General features: G+C 40.1%; 2 protein-coding genes across 6 annotated transcripts in view; both read left to right on the top strand.

The window, feature by feature from the left end:
• ccdc142 (coiled-coil domain containing 142) overlaps positions 1-9,283 on the top strand; it is a 36,596-nt gene extending 27,313 nt beyond the window's left edge. The window contains exons 13-18 of one of the 2 annotated variants that reach the window (XM_042419971.1): positions 225-339; positions 3,706-3,883; positions 4,983-5,093; positions 5,727-5,827; positions 8,408-8,576; positions 8,788-9,283. In XM_042419971.1, the coding sequence (XP_042275905.1) occupies positions 225-339; positions 3,706-3,883; positions 4,983-5,093; positions 5,727-5,827; positions 8,408-8,576; positions 8,788-8,896 (783 nt within the window). In that variant the 3' untranslated portion in view covers positions 8,897-9,283. Of the gene's footprint in view, positions 1-224; positions 340-3,272; positions 3,377-3,705; positions 3,884-4,982; positions 5,094-5,726; positions 5,828-8,407; positions 8,577-8,787 lie in introns of those variants that run through there. The other variant, XM_042419972.1, reaches the window with a different exon arrangement.
• Positions 9,284-14,247: 4,964 nt separating this feature from the next.
• On the top strand, positions 14,248-25,749 carry tmem129 (transmembrane protein 129, E3 ubiquitin protein ligase). Of its 4 annotated transcripts, none has more exons than XM_042419975.1 (7): positions 14,248-14,539; positions 15,920-15,978; positions 18,931-19,188; positions 24,250-24,410; positions 24,845-25,004; positions 25,116-25,188; positions 25,321-25,749. In XM_042419975.1, the coding sequence occupies exons 1-7, from the start codon at positions 14,266-14,268 to the stop codon at positions 25,503-25,505; spliced, it is 1,170 nt and encodes a 389-aa protein (XP_042275909.1). In that variant the 5' UTR covers positions 14,248-14,265; the 3' UTR covers positions 25,506-25,749. The 4 variants fall into 4 exon arrangements, with proteins under 4 accessions (XP_042275909.1, XP_042275907.1, XP_042275911.1 ...); XM_042419973.1 differs by having other exon boundaries at positions 14,248-14,560; XM_042419977.1 differs by having other exon boundaries at positions 14,410-14,490.
• Positions 25,750-27,596: the final 1,847 nt, after the last annotated feature.

Raw genomic sequence — 27,596 nt, 5'->3', positions numbered from 1 at the left:
ACAGAATTAGTTTATACATGGTTTAACAATACGTAGTGTATTTATATGACATGACTACAGGGCCAGTAATGTGTACTCTAGAATTATATGTGAATGTTTTTAACAAGGCTCATAACAACGATAGGTTTTCCTTTTCTTCCATTCTACCAACATGAATGTGGCATAATGTAAACCAAAGAATGTAGGTGTCATCTGATCTGATGTCTCTGCTTTGTGTCGATCAGACCTTCTCTTCTCTAGTGCTGAAGACCTTTTCCAGTGACTGCAAGAAGATGTCAGGGGAGATCTTTGAACAGACCATGCCTTCTGCTGTACACTGGAGACCTAACCACAGAACAGGTGCAGAAATCTTAACTGTTACAGCAGTCTATGACAAACTCATACAGTAACAGATGTGTGTGTGTGTGTGTGTGTGTGTGTGTGTGTGTGTGTGTGTGTGTGTGTGTGTGTGTGTGTGTGTGTGTGTGTGTGTGTTTGCAACATTTTATTCTGGAGACTGTGTTTTGTTTTTTTTTATTTAAAAGGTGGGGAAGCTCAAAGGGGCTCCACTCACTAATTGATCTGCTGCTGTTTGTGTTTTCTAGGCAAAACATTATGGGCTTAAATTAGAGTCATGTATTGTAGCTGCGTAAACATTTTGTATGGATGTATTCAAATGTGCAAATGTGTACAAACATTTTGATCAAATGAATTCAAATGTTTGAATGTGTATATGTGTAATGTAATGTAATGTGTAAAAAATATCTGAATAAATCGATTTAACAAGGCGTTGCTCCCAGGCCACAGAGCATTGCTGCCCGGCCACAGCATGTTTGCTCCCCGGTCATAGGGCGTTGCTCTCTGGCCACAGCGCATTTTTCCCAGGCTACAGCATGTTGCTCCCCGGGCACAGCACGTTGATCCCCCTAGCAATAGCGCGTTGCTCCTCAGTCACAGCTCACTGAGCCTACCAGTATTTAGTAAACACGGTCGGTAGTTGGTACGTATGAATCCAGATAACCTGTAATGAGAGGGTTCTTACCAACTAAACCAACTTTTTTTTCCAGTTTTTTCTTGTCATTTGTATCAAATGTCCTAAAAATAAGCCATTAAATACCTGCAAATTACTCAAAAAATTCCAGGAAAGAGACTGTGCCCTCTGAGCAGTGGAATGGTGTTGGTGTTAAACAGGGGGCCAGAAGTTTTGTGTTTAACAGCAAACAACAGGAACATATGCTAGAAGTGTAGTGGTAGTCAGTGGCGGAATCAGGTTATCTGAGGAGCAGGGGCAAAAAAATATAAAGGGCACCTGATACATTCAGTGGGCCCCATCAGCAGAAAATAACAATGCATGTTTGGTAAAAAGGCTACATACCCAATTAAGATGAACATTTTATAGGGTAACTCAGAATATAAGGAGACAACACCTCTGTATATATATAAAGGATTTACTTTTTAAACATTTATTTTGCAAACATCTCTGTAATACAATTTTCAGGGAATGGGTTATGTTTTTAATGTTTATTTCTCAAACACATCAGTAGTAAAAACGTGGAACTATTAACATTTTGGGAATGACCTGTTTTGAGCAGTCATGGAAGTGAGAAGCAAGATCGGTGAAATAAAAAGGAAAATTCTTTGGCCATGACTTTGTAAATATTAATGACCCTGTTATGGTCAACTGGGATGTCCCTCTCAATGGACAACAGCAGATGATCTGAGAGAGTCTGTTTCTAAGCTGGGTCTTGATCAACCTCAGTATGTAGAATGAGCACTCAACTGATGCAGTTGTCACTGACAATGTAGCGTTTATTTTTTTTTGTTTTTTTCAGCTTTGGAAAGATTGTGTCCACATTATTTTCTTTAAGGCATGTAAGCATTGATTGGACATTGCTGATAGGGAGAGCAGAGGAAGAGTGGATTAAGTGCATTGACAAAACTGTCTTCCTCTCAGTCAAGGAATTGGCAAACATCCTTGAAAGACTTGGCAGCTCTGTCATTTGTCATGCATTTCCAGGTACTTTGGGTGGTAAGACACTGACATACAGCACAAGAACTGCACTAGTAGGGTATGTTTTTACCCTGACTAAGGCAGTTGTTTTCACTCCTCTCCGTTTGTTTGTCTGTTAGAAGGGCTACTCAAAAGGTTCTCTTCCAGATTTCATGACAGGATACATTTTTAAAACACCTAGGCAGAGGTTTAAGTTCTACTGGGCCTCCATCTAATTGCTAATGGCTAATGCAAACAAACCTTTATTTTTCCCATCTCCTCCCTTGCTGCGTCTAGCTGCACTTTGCAGATTCCTTTGTATTGTCTTCAATTTTCTGTCTCTTCTTGTCATTTTGTAATCATAGTGCATGTTAATCCAAGCTAAAGGGTTGTAAACACATTTTGAAGAAAGAATACTCTAATGATTTCCTTTTAAGGATTTACCACAAGATTGATTTCCAGTTTGTATGAAATATTTAATAAAGTGATGGCTAAGTACATATCTGGCTAGCTAGCTACTATCCATCTAGCACATTGTTTAGCATGTTATACAGCTTTGGACAGGTCTAAATATAAAACCAAACACAGTCCACAAACATTAGTAATGCATCCTTAATAATATTTATTCCTTGTTTTGATTACAAAAAACCTTGCTATGTGACCTACCTCACAAATTATATTAGTATCAATGTTACAGCTTAGACTGCACTGACCCAAACAATTTAAAGGGGATGTGACTGAGCAAACTAATGAGTAGTACTCTATCAAAATTGAACTGAATGTAATAATGTCAGCTACAACAACTACAACATGTTTTAAGGGTGCTTTATTTTCCTAATGTTCAGCCTACATAAAGGATACATTAATTTTTACCATAACAGCCAGTTTACTCCATCGTAAGGGCGTCTTGTAGGGCAAAGTATCTCATCCTGGAAGGGCACATCACCATGTTTTTCTCCCATTACAGTGCAGCCTATAGGGCACCTTTTTGTCATTGAAAAGGCACCCAATTCTGCACTTAAGCTTTTCCAGTGTATGCTCTGCTGCCATGTTGTCAATAGTTACACGTTTGAGAGATTGCAGTATCATAATTTACCTTGTGTATTTCTCTGTCACTTCCTGGGTACAATGGCTCCTGTGTTTGGCTTTGCTGTTGCCCACCTATCCAATTCTCCTACATGTCCTGTGTGTTGCTGTATTCACTCTTCTTCAGTTTCTCTAGACTTTCTTCAGAGAGTCTGTGGTGGTTCACAATGCTCCAATCCATGAGCTGGTGTTTCACTATTGCCGCTGTTTGTTCCAGGGGGCTGGCATTTTATTGCATAGATAGGTGAGGAAGAGAGGGAAAACAGCTGAAGTCCAGGTGAAGCTGAGATAGCTCTGAAAGCCATGAGTCTCCCTCCCTCAAGTGAGTGGAGTCTGCCTATGCAACAGAGTGAGTTGTGGACATCTGAGCACCTTGTTTCCCTTGTTTTAAGCCCAGACTCTACACTTGTCAGGATGGCGCTGTTAAATGCTTGCTCAATAGAGAACAAATCTTTTGTGCGTAATGATCTTGTCCTGTCTCGAAATTTAGATTTAGACAGCTAAGAACCTATCCAGACTGCTTATTGTTGAGGATGTTAACACTCATGCTGATTCTTAAAATGTTGCCACTAATTTGATTAAAATCTTTGATCTTAGAAAGGTACAGTGTAGATACATTTGACTTACTTACTTTCTCTGTTGGTACACAGGTTTTCCCGGCAGTCCCAGTGAATATGCAGCTCTGGCAGCTCAAACTGTAATTGGTCAGGTTTTAGAGGGTGTGGCACCATTGTCTGATGATGCCCGTGTCCAGGCACTGAGTATAACAATGACAGCTTTCATGGAGGCATGGATGGAACACATCCTGAAACAGAAGATAAAATTCAGGTATGTTTTTGGCCATAGCATCAAATATTGATTTCTACCACAGTGTTATCCATCAAATTGGTGACAGCATAGCTTAAGAATAGCATGTATGACTTAAATATGACAGCGGCTGGAAAATCAATACAGTATCCATCGTCAGGAGACAATAGAAAAGCATTAAAATGTAGAATAAAGTTCAAATTATAGAGCGTAGTTTTAGTAACTAATAAAACTAGAAGATGTTTATGAAAAATGGGTCTTTCTGTTTCTGCTTACAAAAAGCTATTGTGTCACCTTGCAGACATGGTAAATGTGGTGTGTGTGTGCGTGTATAGGGGGACATAAATGTTTGTTTCTTTATCTTTTTTCATCAACACAAATCATACATGTGTGATTCCTCATACATACAACGCACATTACGGGCATGTATTGTCTCATGTGTGACCGAGTATTTCTGATCAGGAGGGTCGTGGACTGTTTCTGCAAAAGGTGTTTATTTATAAATGTATTCAAAAAGATTTTTGATTCCACATCTGTCACAAGGGGGGCTCATTTTCGTGAACCCAGCGGTGCAGAAAGGGCACACCCATGGCACACATGGATACAGGGTGGGATCAGTAAGAATACATTACCACACATTATAGGTGGGTGTGCTGGAGGCTGTGACAATCGTGGCCAATCATGTTTGCTAATTTCATCCCCTTTAAACACACATCATGACACACTGACAGTTTAGGAATCCCATGGAGCGTTTTCCTCAGAGGAAACATGTTGCTATCCAAGACATAAAACATTTCAGATATAAATACAGCAGCTAAAAATATACTTCCAAGAGTAGATGATGACTCTTTTTAAATTGAATTGACCTTTCTGGACACATTGATGATCCAGCAAACTCTAAATGTTACAAGTGTCTGTGAGATATGATAGGAATATTATACAGAGCTTAAAATGTATTTTTTTCTGTTTAACATATCAGTAATAAGTTATTGTATAAACACCTGCAGGAAACAGACCACCAACCTCACATGCATGTGTACATGTAACTGGGTATGTGGTACAACAGGCTGCTGAGACCTCTGAGCAGTGTTGTAATGTGATGTGTTTTATCTGCCTTCAGTGTGCAGGGCGCTCTCCAACTGAAGCAGGACTTTGATTCTATCAAAGAGTTAATCCAGTCAGACAAATACGGTCTGCCAGCTGAACTCCACCAACGACTGCTCAGCCTCAGGTATTGCACTTTAAATAACTACTTTCATCATGGTTGTGTGGATTTAGGATATTAAGGTATTTTCATTCGATTAATGCCAGACTTTATTATTGATTACATAGCTAAAGTGTCAAATTAAACTTTGAATGTTCGTGATCAGCCACACAATAGGAGTCCTCTTACAAACCCCTGTGTTTCATTGTAAGAAAGATCCAAATCAATCAGGTCCACATTTTTGTAACATTTCACAGATGTACCATGTATAGACACTTGCTTTAGTGGGAATTGGCTCCATATTTAAACATACATTGTTTTAGACCTGATCAGACAATTTCACTGCTGGCTCTTGTCAGTTAACAAGCCATCCATGAATGGAAGAATATCAAATAAAACGCACTGGAAAATGTTTCAAAAATAATAAATGACTTGCTGTTTATAAATTTGTCTCATGGGTCTAATGGCCTGCTGAAACTTTGAAAGAGCTACTAAAACAGTGACATTATCCAGTATAGATTCCTTGGAAAATGTAGTGGAAAAGCCAGGCTCCTTATATGTAAAGGTCAAAGTGAAGAGAACCTGATCAGTTACATTTTCTTGTGGTGATCAATTTCCATGACAGTAAGCAGTTTGGATAAGCCCTCTCTCTGTCTGCAGGGTTTTTCAGCAGGTGGACTCAGCAGTAGTTTGCTTACTCCAGCAGCCACAGGCCAAACCATACCTGCAGTCCAGAGCCTGGGAGCCTTTCACACGCTGCTGTAAGTATCACCCCAGTCAGTCAGTGTGTCAGGGAATGAAACAATATTTCAAGTGTGCTGCTTTAGAATTGAAATTTGAATAACAGAAGTTATCAAATTTAAAAATTAGGTAAATAAATATTGGTAATATTTCATTTTTATTGACCTAATTTTGTGCACTTCTTTCATTTTAGCTGAGTGTAGAGAAATACACTGATGCAGACAACCGCCTTACTGCATTCATGTATGACGACACTGTTGACACCACATATCAATGACATGCGTGCACCGAGATAAAAGTAATAGTTTCAGGGGGCCTACCACCCCCCGGAAAAAAAATCCTAGGGGAAACACTGTCAGTCATCTTTACTGAAGGTCAGAAGGATGATCAATGATTTATCTATAGAGCTCAGACTTTACAAAGTGCTTTGCAATTCAAATCAAATGAAAAGATCATTAACAGGGAAGTAATGGTTTTAATTCAATTCATAAATTGAATCATTAAATTTTGACACTGTTTGGATATACTTTCAACTGTTTGTTCGTCTGAATTCTGCATTCGCAAACAAAATGAAAAAAGTAAATTATAGTCATTTTTACTGAGACAAGTGAAAGGTAAGTTTACTTGTCCGAAAGACCTCAAAGGTGCCATTTGAGGTGCCTCAAATAATTAAAGTCGAGCCCTGTTGTTTAGTCGTGTGTTGGAGAAGAAGGTTACAAGTAGGGCTGTGGTCTGCTGGTCGACTGGTTGATTAGTTGGTCGATATGCTCTCGTCCGAGTAGATTCTCATTGGTCGAATAATCTCCGTGTTACTGTCATAAGGAGAAAAGTGCTACACCAATAGCCTTCCAGGATTAATCCATTATTTCCTGTGGTGGGAGGGACAGACTAACAAATTAACTCACCCAAACTAATGGAGACTGCTACTGTACTCAATGTTTACTGAGCGTTTACTAAACGTACTGAACATTTACTGAAGTGTCTCTCTACAAAAGTAGTGTTACAGTTCATTAAGTCTCTCTGATTGTACTTTCTTCCTGTTTCCAGGTCAGTAAAAGTCTTTGTTTGAATCACATTTGAACAGTGCTTGCATGTGTTAATAAAACACTTAAAAGTACTCAAGGGCCTCTTTAACCACATGTCCTCTTTATGTGCTGGTAGACAACTGTGTACCAATTTTTTTAGGATATAACTGGTGGTTCTAGGAAAATTGCTCTCAGATGAGGGTCACTTTTTAAGATAGCCCAATTAGAATGAATGATATGTTTAATTTTCTGAGATTTAGTGCTATAATGCGTGACAAAAAATGAATTGGAGGAATTCCTCTATTGTTTGTCAGACTTGCACAATAGATTGCTGCAATTTACGTGTCGGACTTCTGAATATCTGTATTCATTTCTGTATTGGGATTATACTGGACAATGGTGTGTTTTATACTGGAAATCAATAGAAATTCTGCTCCATTTTTTTCATTAAATTGCTTTTTACTGCCATTTATACACACAATACTTCTATCTATATGTTTAGCTGATTATATTTTAACCATGTACCTGAAATAATCTAAAAACCTAATAAATTTAAAAAACTGACTTACAAAGACAGACAGAGGGCAGCCAAACCGCCTCCTCCACCACCCAGGATACTATCAACCTTGAGTGAATACAGATGATGAAGAGAAAAAGAATATATATATTATTATTATTATTCTGACATTTCACAATCTTAAAATAAAGTAGTAATCCCAACTGACAGAAGACAGGGAATGTTTACAAGGAGTTTCAACGTATTTGGCTTAAGTTTATGTAAACTTCTGACTAGATAGACACATAGACAGATCAATCAGTCTGTGGCAGGACTCCTTTTTCTTTCTGACTCTGGCTGTGTTTGGGCTCATTGTCATGCTGCAGAATAAATGCGGGATGATCAGACGCCTCCCTGATGGTGTTGCATCATGAGTGCCTAAAACTTTTGCACAGCACTGTACATACAGAAATGAGAAAAGAGACAAAAGAGGGAAAAAGGGACAAAAATAATAAAATTATTAAAATAATAATTTTAAAAAAGAACAGAGGAATTTGTCCCAGAACCTACCCAAGTCTTTACATACTACATCAGAGCTAGTTTTTCTTGTTTCCTCATGCCTTTATGGCAGATGTCATATTATTATTATTGTACAGTAAGTGTCAAAACAACCAGTCTACCTGCAGTCCAATATTACCTGTGTTGTGGATTGTAAAGTTCACAAGTTAGATTCAAAACCAATAGATCCCAGTCTCACACATTATACATTCAATGAGAAGCTGCAATAAACTTTCTGATTGTTTTTTTAAAAGGTGATGATTTTCTTGAAATTCAGTGTATGGCATGTGTGAATAGCACCTTTCAAGACAGATCGTATCATTATTCTACTCATGGGCAAAAATGTAATGAGACAACCTCCTCCTTTAAAGATCTACAGTATTGGATTTATTTGAATAGGCGTCTATTTTGGTGATAGACAACTTCAATGGATACAGTAATTCATTTTTTTGATAAAGAAAAAAAATCAGACCTGTGTCACGAGAGGCCAGTGGCAATAACATCAGTGTGTAACTCTTCAGGTCCTACTAATAGCAGCAGAAACAGCATCAATGCAGCAGTGAAGAGCAGTATCACCAACCTGAGGAGTATGGAGGGTGAGGACATGACTCACTCTGATCTCTCAGTCACGACCACTGACCTCCCTCCAGTGGACCCATCCACCCCCGGAGAGCCCTACCTTGCTCCAAGGTACACTTTTACAACTCCTACATGGAGGCAGTGATTCATCAGTTATATGTATCATGCTTAATGCCCTCTCTGCCCCTTTAAAGTGCCTCATAATCTTCTGTGTTATCAGCGTGTGTTTTGGAAAAGTAAAAGTAAGAACAAAAGTAAATCCTGTTGTGCAGCAGTGATGATATTCAATAAGAACTATAATGTCTTTGTGTTTGGCTCCCAGTGTAGCTCTGGGTGCTGCTCAGCAGGAATGGTTGGACCTGAGGATCCACCACAGTGCTCGTCGTTGGAGGCTGCCTGGACTACAGTGTCTTTCTAAGTCTGAACCCTGAACGCAGACCCTGTAGAGATCTGACACACACACACAAACACTTGAGGATTTCAAGATTTTTATTGTCATTCTAACACATGTACATGTAAAGGAACAAAAATAAGATTGCTCGGGTCCCAGTGTAATAAGATATTAAAAAAAACAAACAAGAAACACATGTTAAAAAGGTGAATCTCTCTTGTTGTTTGGTTTAGTGACAAAAGGAACAAACATGGTTGAAAGGAAATATAGGTCCATAGTAAAAACGTGTTATTTTTATTGTTGGTAAAGTATACATTTTAAAGTATATAAAATAAGATCTTGATACCTCTGAAAGGTACTTTGGGATGATGATTTTTTTTTTTTTTTTTTTTTACTTAATCTAAAATATTTGTATTTGTATTAATTAAAAAAATGTTTTACCACTTGTCAGCAAATGTATTTTTTAATATTCTTGAATAAAATACATTTGTATTTATATATTTTGTGAACGGCTTCATGATGAAATATTTGTTCTGCACACATGCAGTTTTTATGCGTATGGTGCCTTCCATACTTTGATGTGTTAAACAGGAATTAGACTGTAAATGGTCTACATAAAATGCACTGTGATAACATGCAGACGTGCTGGTAAACCCATTTAATATATCAACTCAGGGGAAATGTTCCAGCTGCGGTAGGTGTTGTTATTATTGTTGCCTAGTCAGCTTTCCTCAAAAGTAGAGCCTCTGTTGAGCCTTTTTTTTTTTTTTTTTTTTTTTTTTGAATGGAAAGCTAGTGAAGTTTTACACCGCCATCATCCAGTCCATCCTGACCTGCTCCATACTTGTCTGGTTCACACACCCAGAAAGAGAGAGACAGGCTGCAGCACATCATCCACTCAGCAGAGAAAATAATTTGCTGCAGCCTGCCCTCTGTCCATGACATCCACAGCTCCAGGGCCAGGAAATGGGCTAGGGGGTATCTGAGTGATGTATTATAAGAGCTGGATACTGGACCCAAAATGGTGCCTGTTCAGTCCTATAAGAATTGCTGGTCTGGCAAGAGCAGGCATACGTCACTTCCCTGTCGTCGGAATGACCATGCCTGCTTATGGGTGAAAAGAAGCTGTGAAAGTGCTGGCGCAAAATTGGAAAAAACTGGTGGCAACATGCCTAAAGGCTGCTGCATCACATTTTGCATGTCCAACAATAATAAAAACCCAGTTACCAATTTCCTTTACTTCCCCAAAGTTTTGGACAGTAAAAGACCAGATCTGTGGCTTCAGGTCATCCACAGAGATTATGAAAATGGTAAACTGTGGGATATGTCAGTGGCAAACACTTCATCACGGGTTAGTTAATGATGTTAAAGTCAACAGTTAAAAGTCAAAGTAGTGAATGTTGATGCTGCATTGAAAGGGCAGTACAAAGAACATACTGGAAAGACAAGGAAATCCCAATTTAATGTTAGCCTGTAACAGCTAGTTTGCAAGCACTGGCTGCAGCAAGCTGACTTTTCCCCAGGTTTGTTGAAACATGTCAAAAAGTGTGTGGTAGACTCGCACATCCAAAAAACTTCAAAACAGGTGCTGGACCAAAGAAACAATGCACAAAAGAAAAAAGAAAGTCTGCACACTGTAGCTCCCCATTAAACTGCATCCAAAGAAAAAGGGAGTGTGCAGACTTTCTTCTTTCTTTTGTTGAAACATGTACTATGTAAAATAGCTTCACCTGCCTGTTCCCTGACATGATTTTATATCATGATTATTGTCATAACAATCCAAATTCAAAATATGCCTAAATGCTGCATTATCCTCTGCCCAGATGAAGTTGTGACCTGATGCACTGCAGTAAGTGTACTGACTCATTTCTGCTTGCCAACGTTTCTATGTTACTGGTAGCATTTTTGCTGCTATCAACCCTGTTAATTTAGCTATATTCTTCATTACAGTGGCTAATTACCCCCTGTACATTTAAACTTACACTGGTCTGCACAAGCACTCACAGGTCTCCCCTTCTTTTAGCAACTTCCTCACTAATCCCATAATTGTTTACATGCTATTGTTGGATCTGGGAGGAGCATGGCTGGTTATTAGAAATAATTAATAATTATCGGACGTGGCAGACATGACAATAGCAAGATGGCGCCGACTGGCGTCTCTGCACTCACCCAATTCAATGTATCAAACACACGTGTCTGATGATGGATAACGAGAGGCAGAGCAGAGCTGTGTACAGGGCCAGCTCTAGCCATTTTGGTGCCTGCCCCCCCCCCCAACCACATTCCATCCAAATTACCCCACCAGTAATGCCTCATCGCCGCCTGCTCGTTCTAAAATATGGACAACTAACATCAGACACCACAATGGTTTTAAGACAAAAGTATATATTTTTATAAATTAAAATCACTTCTCAAACAAATTAATCACATATCAAAAAGGAATAAATTGTTAAATATTACCAACTACCTTTACCTGTAACATCCAAGACATTGGCACTTGACAAAAAGTGTGTGGTAGACACGCACATCCAAAAAGCTTTGGATGATGTCATGAGCCCAGAATGTTCTGGACTGTTCTCATAGGTTTTGAGTATTTCACTGCAATTCTTCCACTCATTAAATCCATTACTGATTAGTTTGTAGTTATGTTTTTCTGAGAACAGCTTACAGCAGAAGCAATAAAGACTATTTTTTCTTGGAATATACCACCCAGCTTCTCTTGATTTCCTCTCCATTCACTAACTTTCTGTAAAGTGGTGGTGATGAGAAATTCTCCCATCCTGTCATTTTGGAAATGTTTTGAATGTTACCTGATATGACCCTCTGCTGACTAACTCCACCCTCATCATATCAGACAGGACTGGCCAGTCAGCAGGATCTATAGGTGGCAAAAAAAAGCAGTCCGAAGTGGGACAAACATAAGACAGTCTAGCGTAGTGAACACAACCAAACAGGCAGCAAACTACTAACTACTCCTCAGAGCATAGCAGAACAAAGAGACTTGGTGGTCCGTCAATTCACAACAAACAACAACACTGGAACTGAAAATAACACACTTTCATAACCTCTGTCCAGATTTAAGCCTCTTACTTGCGTCACTTAAGGAAGCGAGTAGGGTGTGTTTCAGTCCGTCTTTGGGTCTGGCTCAGTTCCTTCGCTTGGATGCTGATGGGGCCGTCCTCGTGCTCTTTCGGCAGGTTTCACGGCAAGTTGATCCTCGGCAGCGTGGCGGAGAAAACAGCGGAGTCGACTCAGTTGAAGAACAGAGGGGCATCAAGGTTATCTGCATCTTTGTGAACAAATCCCTTTCTTCCTCCTGCAGGGAGTGAGAGTGTTACTTGCAACAGCGGTCTGTCTCTCAGATTCGGTGATTGTGTTCGAGGTGAAGTCTCAGCTCATCCAGTGAGGGGAGGCTCTTCATACTCGGTGAGGGGAATTACACATGCGCAGGTTTACCTCCTTTAGTAAACTGGCTCATGGAGAAAGCAAAGCTTCGTCCAGCGCAGTTACAATAGAAAGGCAATGGGTGTTGGTGTGCAGCCGGTACTTCAAGCTGCAGCAATGTTGTGGCTGCATTGCCATGACTCCTGATGGTGATGGTGCATCTCTGCCAATGAGAGACGAGAGTTTGGGGCTTCCTGGATTTAACACTGAGGTGTGAACTGCCATGGCAGGCTGGGAGATGGAGTCTGTGAGAGCAGCATTTTGGCGCTGGTCCTTTGTTTCAGGGGTTAAAGGACAAAGGCAGCCTCGTAGTCGGGCTTCAGAGCTTACATGTAGGCCTGCCTTTGTCTGACAACATGGTTGAGGCCCAACACTATTCAGATCTGCTAGTTACTTTAGCTTAGCAGTTAGCGATGACACTCAACAATGAACCCCTATTTCTTTCATTTTTTCTATAGAATGACACCAATCGTTGATCGGCAACGACATAACATAATTGTTTGCCTGACTGGCTATAACATTTGGGCTCCAAATAGCTAAAAAGCAATATGATTTTTCTTCTTTGATGCTATTAAATTGGCAAAGACCTCGGGAATTGCATTTACCGCCAGTCAAATTAGAGGGATTTCTTTCACCCAAAACGGAGTGGGGGCATGACGCAAGGGCAAAATGACAAGCTGCAGCCACAGCAGGAATGCGTAGTATCTACACAGCACACCCACTGCACTACATGAAACACCCACTTGGTTAGGCTTAGGCATGAAGAGGGGGATGGTTAGGAGTCAGCAGGGTGTGTCATGTAACATGCTGTTAGGGTGACAACATCAGGGGGTGTGTGTCGTGTAGGGTTAAGGTAAGTCTGCAAGACTGTGTCTAGATGCTTCTCGGCACATACACCAAAAAAGTTTATAGCTTCCGGATTTACTTTCGGAGGTATGTGGCCCACTGAATATGCGCAGTAGTGTTTCTCTAACTGGCCCCTCCCGCAAATTCTGGGCAGGCCCCATAGACTTGTGATGACATTGTGATGACATCACAGATTTTTAAATCGCTTTTCTAGGCTCTAGGAAAGTTTTACAAATATAAAACCTCCATGGATCAAAATTCATAATAAAAAGAGTCATAATTGACCTTGTTTGCAGTTCGAAGTGTCCTGCCAACAGTTTTACAGAAGTCTCTTTTATAATGGCTGTCTATAGGAAAAATGCTGTTTGGGCCACAGGGAATTTTTTTTGCCATATCCTTACCTTGCAAGGCAGCTGGATTTGTGAGATTATGTAAGAATCCATTTTGTCAGGCTTCTGACCAATCAGCATTGTGAATCCAGCTGCCTCGCACGGTAAGTAAGTGATAGATGGTTCATCCAATCACCTGCCAAGTATTTTTGAAATTGCCTGCCCTTTTCCAAACAGTTTCCATGGATGACTTCTCAGATGGTTCTGTGTAAGAAACCATCTGGCACGTCAGGTTAGCCATATCAAGCTCTTATAATACATCCATGGGGCATCCTGGCTGACCCCTCACACTGGCTGGCCACCACATATTCCAGCCCCTCCCCTCTGGGAGGAGATACCGGACAATTAAAACCAATACCATCAGACACAAGAACACTTTTCCCCCCTGCACCATAAAACTCATCAACTCCTAACCTTAATTAACTCCCCCTCAGCCACTTACCACTTTAATCCCCTTTTCACCCAGCGTAACAGTGTCATCATAAGTGTCTGTGTTTTATGTTATTAGATTTTGTATTATGTAATATGTTATTTGTTTGATTTTTTTACTTCAATATAAATGTCTTTGCGTTTTTTTGAAAGCTGAACCAAGGCAAATTCCTTGTAAATTCCTTCTATATTTGGCAAATAAATGGTCCTTGAAAAGAGCCTTGAATCTTTTTACAACAGTAGGTGGCAGCCCTCACCTTTACGTCTGTCTCGCGGTGGAAACGCGTAGAAGAAGAAACTAATGCGGAAGTGGGATAGTGTAAACATTGATTACTTCAAGGTAGTAGAGAATATTCAACCTAGATTAAGCATGGAAAGCCCGGAGTTAACTTTTACTTTGGCCTACATAGTGTTCTCGCTCTGCTTCGTGTTTACGCCAAACGAGTTCCGTTCGGCCGGTTTAACCGTCCAGAATGTGTTTTCATCGTGGCTGGGGAGCGAGGACGCGGGCTTCATCCAGTACCACGTAAGGAGGACCAGCGTCACCCTGCTGCTCCACTCTGCGCTGCCTCTGGGTACAGTAACACACAGACAGGGTCGGGTCCATTTATTGTCATGATATGCTGCCATCTAGTCTATCACAAGCTGTCACAGTTACATACAGTATGAAAATGAACCATGAAGACAGAGTAGGAGAATCATGTTTACCCGCCCTCACTTTGTTATCGCTTTAAAGAAATCATAAACCCAAACACAGATTAAGTAACAAAGCGAGCTTATCTGATTTAGTTTAGCCACAAATTTTGCTGGCACAATGCTAACTGCTGCGCTGTCTATGGAAAACAGTCTGGTGTAGCGCAGTTCTGTCTGTGTAAGACAAGAGCAGTATCCACACGTCTGTCGGGACGATAAGCAAACTGATATCTGTCAAAAACATGTCAAACATTACCGAGACCGAACTGAAAAATACTGAGTAACTCTGCTAGTGCAATCTAGCATGAAGTCCCATATTTACATTTTGGCAATATCTATTGTCAAACTGTGTCGCCTCCATTCAAAAATGTGTTTTGCTTCTTGTTTCTTCAGTTGGATGTTGTTTTCTTCTCTGTGCAGAATGATGTAAGTGCAGTTTGTTTTCACATTCGTCTGCTGGAGGATAGTTTCTGAGCTCATCTTAATTCTGAGTTAAAGGGGCGGGCCTATGAGCAGGAGTTGTGACCTCACGAAACGTTATGAAGCTATTTTTTGCCCAGTATACCACATCCACAAGTGTGATGTGGAAACTTGAAGCCTCAAGTGCACATATACTGAGAATGGACCTTATAGTGAAGTGGGAGACATCGTAAATCCAGCAGTTACATTTTTAAATGAGCAATATTTGCATATATTTATAGATTCTGGATTTTTCAATGAAGGAGGAGAAGTCGTTTTAATGAAGTAATTGGCCCTTTTGGTGGAAAACCACAGCTTACAGTATTTTTATATATCTAATAACATGTCTGATGAGGATCTTTAGTATGTAAACAGTGCTGTCAGTTGGCTAATACACACTGTGAGCCTGCAAGAGACTTGATACTTATATTGGGTGGACACTGGACAGCGTTGGACTTTTAATACATAGTCTTCCTATTTTTGGAATGTGCAGGAGGACATTTACATGAACACACTTCCTACACTGTTTACCCAGTATGGATGTAAACATCCAAATAAAAGGTAACAGTCAGTACCTATATACACAGTTACATTTCAAATCCAATGTGCTGAAGTACAGAGACCACTACAGAAATCTGAATGTTCTTGTATTGTACAGTATATTGTTGCTCCTATGTTTGTGTATGGGGCAGGTTGGTGTAGGTAGGGTGTGTGCCTAACATGGGGCTGTAGTGGATGTGATCAGTTTCTGATGTTGCTGTGCTTCATATTATTTGCATCCATGCTGTTGTTAATCTCTCCAGGTTACTACATGGGAATGTGTATTGCTGCTCCAGAAAAACACCTAGGATACATTCACCAGGTCAGTTTGTCTTTCTGTCTGTCTGCAGATTTATGAACACAGTTTGTTGTCTCTGTAAATACTGGACACATGAATGACACTCCATGATGATGATAACTGTTTTATCCATAATTCAGAGTAGGTATGTGATTGAAGGATGTGATTGATGGGTTTTATTGTGTGTGTGTGTGTGTGTGTGTGTGTGTGTGTGTGCACATCCCATTCTATATTTAGGTCAGGTGCCAGATATCAGATTCAGGAGCAAAAAAGTGGAGAGCATCTACATACTGGATTAACTCTCCCAAAACTTTATTGGACTGACAGAAATCCATGCCCTGCCACATTTTTATCAGGCAAATGGCCAACATTACAAAAGACTGGGGGCCATATTTTTCCTGCAGACGCCATGCCAGCACTGGACCAAACGTAGTCTTTATGCAGTTTTCCTCAGGTGCAAATCTTTTTTTTGAGCTTTTGTCTGTTTGATAATTTCCTGGCACCAAACAATCATGCTTGTACCCACAGAGGAGGAGAGGCGCAGCTGAGGCTGTGTTTATGCAGATTAGGCAGCGCAGTGTAATTTTGGTGCTCATTTGGTATGAAATTGCATTTGTGATAAAACCTGCTCAGACCACCTCTTATCACACATGCAGATGCAGGGTAATTTTTGTGGGTTCATTTGGTAGATGCGCAAGCACACAGACGTCTCCAAAATCACAAAACACCTTTCATTTATGTGAAGTTTTGCCCCTTTCAATTTGCTACACATTTTTTCATTTACTGCAGATTAACATGAGAATCAAAACGCAATTTTTAAGGAAGATTCTTACCAATAATACCATCCACATGACCCAGAGTTCAGAAATACATTCTGCTGGATGAGTGAGTTTCTCACAACAACTTGTAGAATGTTGGGTCTTTTCCATGTTTCTTAAACAGCTGTAGTCGACACACAGCAGCAGGAATGATTCGTGTGTTTCATCTACAGTCTCTCATTTGAGAGAGGGGCTGTGCATCAGTTTACGAGTGGATGGCACAGCACAAGAAACTTCATTAATTATTTAAATCCTCTGACATGCTGACAGGATTGGTCAGGATCTACGGTAATTAATATTATATATTTTCTAATCATCAGACTGTAAGGCTATTACTCAGGCTGGAGAAACAGCCATAAGACCTCTTGAGTCCTTATACAAACAAACTCTAAAAACTCTTGACAAAAATCCAGTGCATTTCCATCACTGTAAGGTACTGGAGAAATACAATTGACTGAGCTTTGAGAATTTTACATTATTCTCAAATTTGTGCCTAGTTTATAAAATGTTAAATGGTTTGGCCCCTCCTCCACTATGTGACTTTGTGTACACTCGCTCAGTAAGTTCTATTAGATCCTCCAGAATATCCTTACTTATCCTTACTCCATACTGCATTTGGGCAGTCAGCTTTCTCTGTGAAAGCCACAACTCAGTGGAACATCCTACCTGATGATATGAAGAGCTGCAGTTCCACCAGTATGTTCAAAACCAAATTTAAAAAATCTGCTAAAAACTACTCAGCTCTGTAACCACTGAATCTAAATTTCAACTCATATTCCTCTCATTAACCCAAATAATCTTGCTTTTAATTTGACAAGCTTACATTATTAATTTCTTGTTGACATTGTGGGTGTATGTGATGTGCTATTGTGTGTAGCTTTATATTTTGTATTATGTGTCCTGTGTGTTTTTTGCTTTGTACTGTTTGTTATTGTGCTGTTATATGTTTTAATTGTGACCTGCCAAAGGGATTGCAGATGAAAATTAGCTATAAGCTAACTCTGGTACAGTACATCAAATGGTAACATTTATCTTAAACAGTGTACTTGGTTCCAATAAATACATAAATAAAAATAATATAGATTCTAAGTTTAACAATAAAATAAGTAATGCAGTTATTGGATGCCTCTGACCTCCATCAAACCTGTCCGGACATTTTCATTACATAAAAGTCAGAACTGAGTTTAGAGAATCAAAATACATTTTCTGTCATGTCATGTCTGGCTGAGCCCAGAGTGTGCCAGTGTTGATGGTCAGGAAAACTACAAAAAATGTGTTGGTCACACGCACCATGTACCAGGAATTAGGAGAGAATTTAGAAACAAATCCAGACAGATACTCTCCACTGCCTCAATGCGATGTATCTGTGTGAAGTCAGACAATCTTTCAAATTTTCTGTGCTCATCAAGTTTTTATGTTTTGAATCATTTAAGCACATTTAAGTTTAATGAAAAGGTTTAATGAATGTAATATGCCCAATTTGTTAATGGTGACTGATCATGTGGTTCCAACTGTGTTTTCACTGTAAAGACATCCTATCAATCTCTGAACCACAGACACATTTTCAGATCTATGTTGTGCACAGTGAAGGAAGTGCAGCAGTGACTGGACTAAACTACACCTAAACCTGTTTAAACTCCCCAAGCAAACACTAAGCTACTGTATCAAGTTTATCCTCCTGTGATCAGATAACCCAGTTCTACCTGCCATATCTTCAACACACTTTGTGTTCCATTGTGACTAAAACCAAAATACTCAGCAACAACTAAGTCACTCCCCTCTGCTGCAAAAGAAAACTACTGTATTTGAATATTCTGCTGACTAAATACTCTGAAAATCTTTTCTTATATATAGATGTAATTTTGTGGCGATATATTTATTTGTCAAAACTATTACATTCAAATAAATGAAAAATTGAGGGCCACAATGCATGATGAGATATTTATTTTGTCATTCCTGCCTCAGGTATTAAATGTAAAGTCTTTGACTGTTGCTTTTTCTTTCATCTTTTATGAATCAGTTGTTCTTTAAACTCTATGCTGATATTTTTTAATGAAGTGTGGAGAGCGTCTCAGATGTTCTCTTTGTCTGCAGAAGTTACCAAATGTTGGTGAACATCTACATGTTTCCTCTGTGTTGTCACGCTGTCTCCCACCAGGTGAGTGACAGCTGGAGAGCCTTTCTCCTCCTCTCTCTCAGCCTCCAGTTGGCCAGCTGGACACTCATCATCTACTGGTCCCGCTATCACTGGCACAACCATCCAGTCAGCCGGGTCCTGCAGGCTCATGTACAGCCTCCTCACTCCAGCTGGGGCTCTGTGGCAAGCAACATCAACACTGAGTTCAGACGCATTGATAAATTTGCTACAGGGGCGCCTGGAGCCAGAGTTATCATTACTGACAGCTGGGTGTTAAAGGTGTGTTTGACCTTACTACCTACTATATCAGTGCTAAGTGACTTGATAAACAAGCAAGAAAAAAGAGTTTTTCTGTGCGTCTGTAATGAAACATCAATAACAAAATGCAATGTCATTAAATTATAAATTATTATTAATTTCATGTTAACTGTCAATAAATATAGGCATTTATGTATATTGACAAGAGAGTTTCAGGCTCTCATGTGAGCTGTTCTGGTAAAAATACACCCGGTCTGTAAAGATGGTGGAGCAGAGAAACAAGTTGCAAATAAGATGTTCCACTCATGTGTCTGGTAGACATTGGCACACTGGCTAAGCACACAATGCAGCTAAATCCGGTGTACATGAGGGGTATAGGAAGTCACTGTACTGTGGTTACACGTGTAAATGGAAAAAAGTGGACTTGGAAGTGTAAAAATATGCTTTGTGTTATGGTTACATGCGTGTAGCATGAGTGAAACGTGAGCTGATGCAGGGCCCTTTTAAGCAGCTGTATTGATTAAAATAGAAGCGTATCTGTTATGGTAGACACGTGTGATGATTGTCCAACGCAGCTGAAATGCCTCCTGTGTAAACAGTACACCCCAGATGGATGGTCAGTCTCTCAGAGAGTGTGAGGTTCCTGCCTCCAGTAACAGCTCTAGGCTGTGAAGGAATTTTGGTGTGATTGTTATTGCAGGATCATGTGACCCACTGACCCAAAAAGACTTTTTGCCAAACACAATCGCTATACAAGGAGCAGCTGCTCTAAAAAGATCAATCCATTTTTCTGAGCATAACAAACACTGTAAAATGACCCAGGCAGGATGTGAAAGATGAGTTCTGGAGCACACCTTTATCAAGTTGAACTAAAAACATTTCACCATAGAGCATGTCTTTATCAGTGTAAGAAGGTTGGCTGATGTGCAGAAATTCCTTCACCTATACCCCAAAAAGACACTTTGTGTGATCAGAAGTTTATTCATGAGGTCCAGTTAAATGTAAAAAGTCTAGAGGAGCTGTATCAGTAAATTATTTTCATGGCATCCATGAGTGTGGGGAGCCAACAGGAAGTCAGGCCAGAAGAAGACTCTACTGTCCATGTTCTATGGGCCCAAAATGCAGAAGCTTGTGGAAGCCTGACAAGCTTTTTCAGCATATGCACCCAGTGAATGACGTTTTTCTTAATACATCCATGCTAGCAACCCTGACCTGGTCAGGTGGGTATAGAGGATGGATAGATGGACGGACGTGTTTATCAGTACTGGCTGCTGTGATCTTTGGTTAAACTACTTGGGTCAGATAGACATATTGGAACTACTGGTTCTATGTGCACCTAGTAATCACAAAGGCCATTTTGTAAAAAAGCCACTTTATTGTGAAAATATTTTGGAAAAGTTAAAGGGAGAAATCTCCAGCACTGGGTTGAGTCGCATGCTTTCTATAGTTATTTATCCTAAGGAAGGGGTGTAATGTTAGGGTATAATATTAAATATGATGATTTTGTTTGACCTTATGTGTATCAGTCCAATTATGTTTGAACCCCTAAATGTTGGGCACTATGTGTTAAAAGGGCTATATCTCCCACACAGTTCTTTCTATATTGATGTAAGCCTACTCAAATTAAAGCTGAGACTTGGCACTTCAATGTAGTATCCATTATTTTATTTCAAACTGAAGAACAGAAAATATGTAATTGCCCAAATACATACGGTCTGGGTTGTAAACCATGTTTAAAGAAGGTGTCAAATTCATTCCTGTAAATGTTGCTCACTGAGCATATATGCTGCAAAAGTCTCAACCATGTTTTTTCCTTACACTTGCGTGTCTTTGGGCCCAGTCCTGCTGCTGAGTCATTTGAGACCATGCACGTCAGAGACTACCGCCGGCCAGCCAGTTCACTTCTTGTTGGCTTCCCTTTTTCCTGTAAGAGAAAACTCGATAGGTTAGTCAATAGAAGTAGAAAACAGGACAAACATAGACAAACTCAGAAACCAGCAACAATTTTACTTTGCAACATTCTGAATCATTAAGAAAACAACATCAAAACAGTGCTTGTATAACAGAACATCAGTCCATAAAGTTTGTACACAATAGTATAGCCAACAACCTGCTGTTGTTGGAGATGTATTTCCAACAACAGCAGGCTAAAACTCACAATCAGGAGCTGTTGAACAATGGCTCTATATCTCCACAGTTATAATCATAATGCACCATTTTATGGCATAAAGTGGTAATTAAACATAAACACAGGAAGCAGAGGCGTTAACTTAGAAATCGCTCATGACATATCCCTTGTGCATTGATTATACAAATATGCAATATACCTTTGTTGTTTTCACAGCCGACAGAACAAGGTGCAGACTCCTGGGTTTGTCCCATGATGAGATAATATCTCATCATGGGACAAAGGGTCACAGAGTTCCTTTTCAAATGACTAGAGGGCCAAGTTGACACAGATAGCACCAATGGATGCTCTGAGGTCCCTTTTAATCCGACCTGCAGTGTCACAGTCTCTCAACACTACAAGTCATAGAGGGGTGATGACTCCAAGTAGTTTGTTGAGGTTTTGGAAGATGTCAGGAGGACAAATGTGCAATAGTTCCTTGAGAGATGGAAATTCCTGCGCATTTGCCAGTCTCTGACATGGGTGCTCTGTATCAGAAAGAGAAGAGAAAAGAGAAGACAGAAGGAGAAAAGCTGCCAGTGCCCTCATTATTCCGTACTGGTCCTCCTGGAAGCAACTGTCCAGCTCTGTCAGCTGTCTGTCGAGGATATCATTCCAGATGTGTTTTATGTCATCATTCATTTTCACACTTTCTGCTCTTCCTAGACTATTTGTGGCCACAGATCACAGGGTTGCAGGGAGGCTTCTCTCTCTGGACCCAGATGTGATGTCCCAGCTCCCGGTTCCTTTTTTCTGCATCAGCTCTTCTGTTATCTTCATCACTTCAGAATCACAGTCTGAATCGTCTCTAAACTGACCAGAGTTCTCTCAAAGGCCCTCAGTAAGGTCGATGAGAGACTGACGCTTTTGGGCTCTGTAAACCCTGAGTTGCTTTGTTTTATTTTGTTGGAGCAGGGACTGTACCTAAACTTTTATTTGACCACAGCACACTCAAGTATTTCTAATATTATATTGAGTACCTGCAGTATTTTGCTCACTGCTCCAGATCAGGAACTTAAGCGCTTGTCTATGGATCGCTTCACTTCCAAACACGGGTTCCCTAGATGGAGCAATTTTTGCGAAGATTAAAGGATGTATGGAAAAAGATTGGAAACAGAATCAATGGAAGCTTTACTCTATCCTGAGGAAAGTGGAAAAAATTTGGTGAAACATCGTAGCAAAAAAAGTTCATCATAACAAAGAATGTGATAAGATGCCCAGACACCTTTGATGCTGCACAGAGGATCAAATTCAATCTATGAGAATTACAGTGGACACTCACAGCATGAGGAAAAGTTTGTTGTAGAATCACATGCACACCTCCCTTGTTTCCTGATAGAAGAAGAAGAAGGCCCTGTCAAAACTGAAGCCAACACACAGAGGCGAGTCAAGTTGCAGTGGTTCAATCCCCTATAATATGTTCTTTGAAATACCACTTGTACTCATGTGACTTGTGTCCATGAACCCAACTGCTCATTCTTTTAACAGTTTACAAGTTCAAGCTTGAACTCACTGACTCGAGCAGCTCATTTTGTACATCTGGACTCATCAATGTTCCGTTTCTCGACATTTGTTCTAAATGATTCGGTTCTGTGGATCATAACTGCACATTAACCTCAACAGTTCTGTAAAATGTCCCTCACTGAGAGCATCTGTATGTTCCCTTAGTCCACGTCGGGGAATGTGCTGCTTGGTACAAAACAGTACAATATCCAAAACTACTTTTAGATGGTTCTTGATAAATGAATAGTCTGTTTCATCGCAGTCCGATGATTGAGCTCATTTCTTTGGCCTGCGGTTTGGCCGGCTTTGCAGCGCTGAATCTTCTATATCCCTCTCTAGCAAATGGCTGCACATTTTCAGAAAACTGCGTCCTTACTTACACTGTATTCCAACCAAGAAAACTGTCCATACTACTTAGATGAAAAGCATTTCGATGTCCATTCTTGATCATGCATGGGAATAACTTCAAATCTGGCTGTGAAGGTGGATCATCAATCACAGATAAATCGGTGGTAAATCTGTGTCAGTCTTATTGCTGGGGAGTAAGTGGCCAGGCTAACCTCATTGTGGACCAGTGAGTCTGAAGAACTGGGCTGTGTGGATTCCGTTTATGGAGGCAGAGGTGTTTCTTCTTCCTCAACTCTTGATTTAAAAAAAAAAAAAACACATTAAAGAACTTTGTTTAGCTATTGTTGTCAGCTAGCTAGATGGCTAAAGACAAGTCATCAATAAATAAAGTGTATATTTCTTTCCTTGTATGTAATTTTTAAATATTTATTGTTACAAAATGTACTTTGTTCAAACTAGTTGGGCCAGTGAGCAGTTATTGTTTTCCTGCCTGTTCCCCACACACATGAATGAGATAAAATAATTTAATCATATGGTTCTCTAGGCTTTCCATATGTTATATGACCGACTGGATCAAATTCTGATAGTAAATAATTTGGGTGGGGTTTGTGATGCTCAGAAAGATGTATTCACTGTTTTACAGCTGCTTTCCAATGATTGTGTATGCAAAATACTTTTTGGGCCATTGTGTGTCACGTGCCCAGTGAAATCACTTCACAGCTGGTCCTAGGTGCTTGGTATAGTCGCCTGAAAGATGATATCTCTGGTTCTGTTGCATCAATTTTGACCCTGGAGTACTCTTAAAATAAAACCCGCCTGTGACACATTTAACATGCACTATCAGGCATCATGCTAGATCTTAAATGATTGAATGTTAAGACATTGCAACTCATCAATGTGCATACCAATATGAGCTTCAATTAAAAATAATACTATCGACTTCATCAGGGTTGTGTCTGAAGTCGTATCCAGTTTACTGTGTTTTAATTTTGAAGGTATTGCAAATGGGCAAAAAAAGTCACCTAAATACATTCATCCACATGCCCCACCCCCTTTGTTTCCAGGTGACCACCTATCATGTCTACATGGCTTTACAGAGTGACTGTCATGTGACAGTGACAGGGTCCAGACAGCACCACCTGAATCCAGACTCAGCCTCCCCGATCCAGTTCCTGACCCTGAGAGTGGAGAGCATCAACCCTGCTGTCAGACCCTTTGATATCAGGTATGAGTGTGTGTGTGTGTGTGTGTGTGTGTGTGTACCAGTGTCATAGGCTACTTTTGGGGACAAATTTCAGACTCAAGATCAGTTGATTGGGAATGGCTTGTGACAAAAGCCATGCCCCCAATTAGGAAAAAGTTTTTGGGTCAGTGGTTAAGGTTAGGGTAAGGGTTAGGGTTGGGGTTAGGCAAGTAGTGGTTAGGGTTAGGGTTAGAGTAAGTCTCCAGGAAATGAATGTAAGTCTATGTAATGTCCTAAAAGGTGACCCAGGACAACATATGTGTATGTATGTGTGTGTGTGTGTGTGTGTGTGTGTGTGTGTGTGTGTGTGTGTGTGTGTGTGTGTGTTTAGGAGCTCAAGACCAAAAACATCTGCTGTCAGGACAATACTGCATATGCCATGTTCATGCCCAAAAAAGTTACCTCCTTGTTTCCAGGCTGAACTCTACAGAATATGCAGAGCTAAGGGAAAAGCTCCATGCTCCCATCAGAAACGCTGCCAATATAGTGATCCACCAAACTATAAGTGAACTATTCCTGGAAACATTCAGAGCTCAGGTGGACCTCAATCAGCCATATACACTCCCTGATGGACAGGTACATTATTGTTTGTGTGTTTATGCAACTGCTGCTCTGAAAAGTTCATAAAATCCTGTCTGATCACAATAAATGTGTCCAATGAATCAGAAGATGTCTCTCAATACACAGGAGGTGGAGCCCTGTATCGGCTGTATGCAGGTTCCAGCGGGCACCAAGCTGGTCAGACTCTGCCATGCAGAAGGTAAGAGTGTGTGTGTGTGTGTGTGTGTGTGTGTGTGTGTGTGTGTGTGTGTGTGTGTGTGTGTGTGTGTGTGTATTGGTGTATGTGTGTATGTGACACTGCCTCTCATTCTGTGACTTTGGTGTGTTATAGGAGCTGATAATGAGTCAGAGTGCCAGCAGTGTTTCTGCAGACCCATGTGGTGTCTGTCCTGTCTGGGTCGATGGTTCGCCAGTCGCCAAGACCAGCAAAGACCTGAGACCTGGCTGTCCAGCAGAGTCCCTTGCCCCACCTGTAGAGCCAAATTCTGTATATTGGACATCTGTGTGGTCCACTGACAACACACTTACAGATCAAACTGACCTTTTCCTCAAAATAATGTGGAGGTGTGTTTTCAACATTCAGCAACAGACCTCTGGAAGATGAGGAGTGGGCAGGACTTTGGACTGAACTTAGTAATGCACCTGCTTATTCTGTGCTCTCAGTAAGGATACTTAAAGATCATCTCCAGAAATGTTTTAAGATGTATATAAAATATTCTACTTTGAATAATAATGTGTGTCCACAAAAAAAGTTGAACTGATTGACTGTTGAAGACAAGATGTCTCCTACTTCACTGAAAAGTTAATTCTCAATGGATGTGCACTGGAGGCTTCAAGTATACAGGTCACATTTCTGTAATTTGTATACTGGACCACGATTGGCTCCAAACTATTTGTGATGTCACAAATCATGCTCATAGGCCCACCCCTTAAAATTTGATTTTCAGTGAGCACAGAGGAACTCTCAGCAGATGAATGTGAAGACAGCCTTCTAGTGCCAAACTTTGCACATATGTCATTCTACACAGTGAAGTTAAAACATTCAATTGTAGGAACAAGAAGAAAAACATATTTTTTTAGTGGAGGGGGACTTTAAGAACAGTGATTAACATGAAGTATGAACCTTAACTTGCTGTAAAGCAGCAAGATCATCAGTCTAACACTTTGGGGGATTCAGTAGAGATGATGTGCCTGCATGTCGTTCTTTAATGTTGGAAACAAACAACAGAGTTTCTATATTTTGAAAAGAGTTGTAATTTATGACTGCACCAAAATCACTGTGGATCATTCACTGTGGATCATTTCTAAAATATTTTTATTTGTATTGAGCAAACATAAATGTTATATTTAACAACAGGATTATCAACGGTAAGACAACAATATAACAATAAAAACTAATGAATGAATGAGTTTGTTGAACTGCAGTTTGTTCTGAATATCTGTACTTTAAGTAAAAAAGTTTTATCCTGATCAAATCTTATGATTTGCCTGCTCAAAATTGAGTGTTGCTGGAAGTACATACTTAAACATGCTATAAACAAGGTAACAGTGGGAAAATACAAAACTGGAGCAAAGTAATGTGATGTGTGTAGCTGTATGGATAGTTGAAGTGAGGTTATTGCTGAGGGACTTAGCAGGCTCAGCATATGAATGTGTGTGAATGGGTGAATGTGATTCGTAGTGTAAAAGCGCTTTGAGTGGTCAGAAGACTAGAAAGGCGCTATACAAGTACAATCCATTTACCATTTAATTCAGTTCCCTGTTAAGATACAATGACTGTCTTGGGCTTTTATTTTGAAAAACTAGGTCCATCCCTTGTGTTGTTAATATACAATGATATATAATATATGCATTTGGGGCATTTATTTTGAAAAACAAGCCTCATCCTGAGTTTCCTGTTAAGTTACAGTTACTCTATGGGGCTTTTATTTTGAAAGACTGTGTGTCTGTGTCTGTGTGTGTCCTTTAAAACTATAAGAAGTTAGACTGAAAGTAATATTTGGGTGGAATAAACCTTTAAAACAGGTCTAAAAATAACTTCACAGCACACAGGTTGCTATGATGACAGTGCACCCCTGTGGCAAGGGTGAGACCATAGATGTATTATAAGTGCCTGATACCAGACCAAAAATGGCGCCCATTCAGTCCAATAAGAATTTCTCAGCTAGTGCATATGCCAAAAAAAGTTTCTAGCTTCCGGGTTTCTTTCCCCGTTTTGTGGCCCACTGAATATGCACAGTAGTGTTTCTTCCATCGGCCTGCTCGCAAGTTCCCACTCATCCAAGAGACTTTACATTGTGATGATGTCACAGATATTTAACTCTCTTTTCTTGACTTGAGTAGTTTTACAAATATAAAACCTCCACGGGTCAAAAATTCATAATAGAATGAGTCATAATTGACCTTGTTTGCAGTTTGAGGTGTCCTGTCAACAGTTTTACAGATGTCTCTTTTACAATGATGGGCTATGGAAAATGCTTTTTGGGCCACAGTGGGATTTTTTGCTGCATTACTGTGAGTGACCACTGGGAAAAACTGGCTGCAAGGCTGAGTGACGGAGCCCTATCCAGCTCTTATAATACATCCATGGGTGAGACAAGCACCCCC

The sequence above is a fragment of the Thunnus maccoyii genome, chromosome 8 (assembly GCF_910596095.1).
Source record: "Thunnus maccoyii chromosome 8, fThuMac1.1, whole genome shotgun sequence".
NCBI lineage: Eukaryota > Metazoa > Chordata > Actinopteri > Scombriformes > Scombridae > Thunnus > Thunnus maccoyii.
The sequence above is the reverse complement of the archived record's forward strand: the minus strand, read 5'-3'. Positions and strand labels throughout refer to the sequence as shown.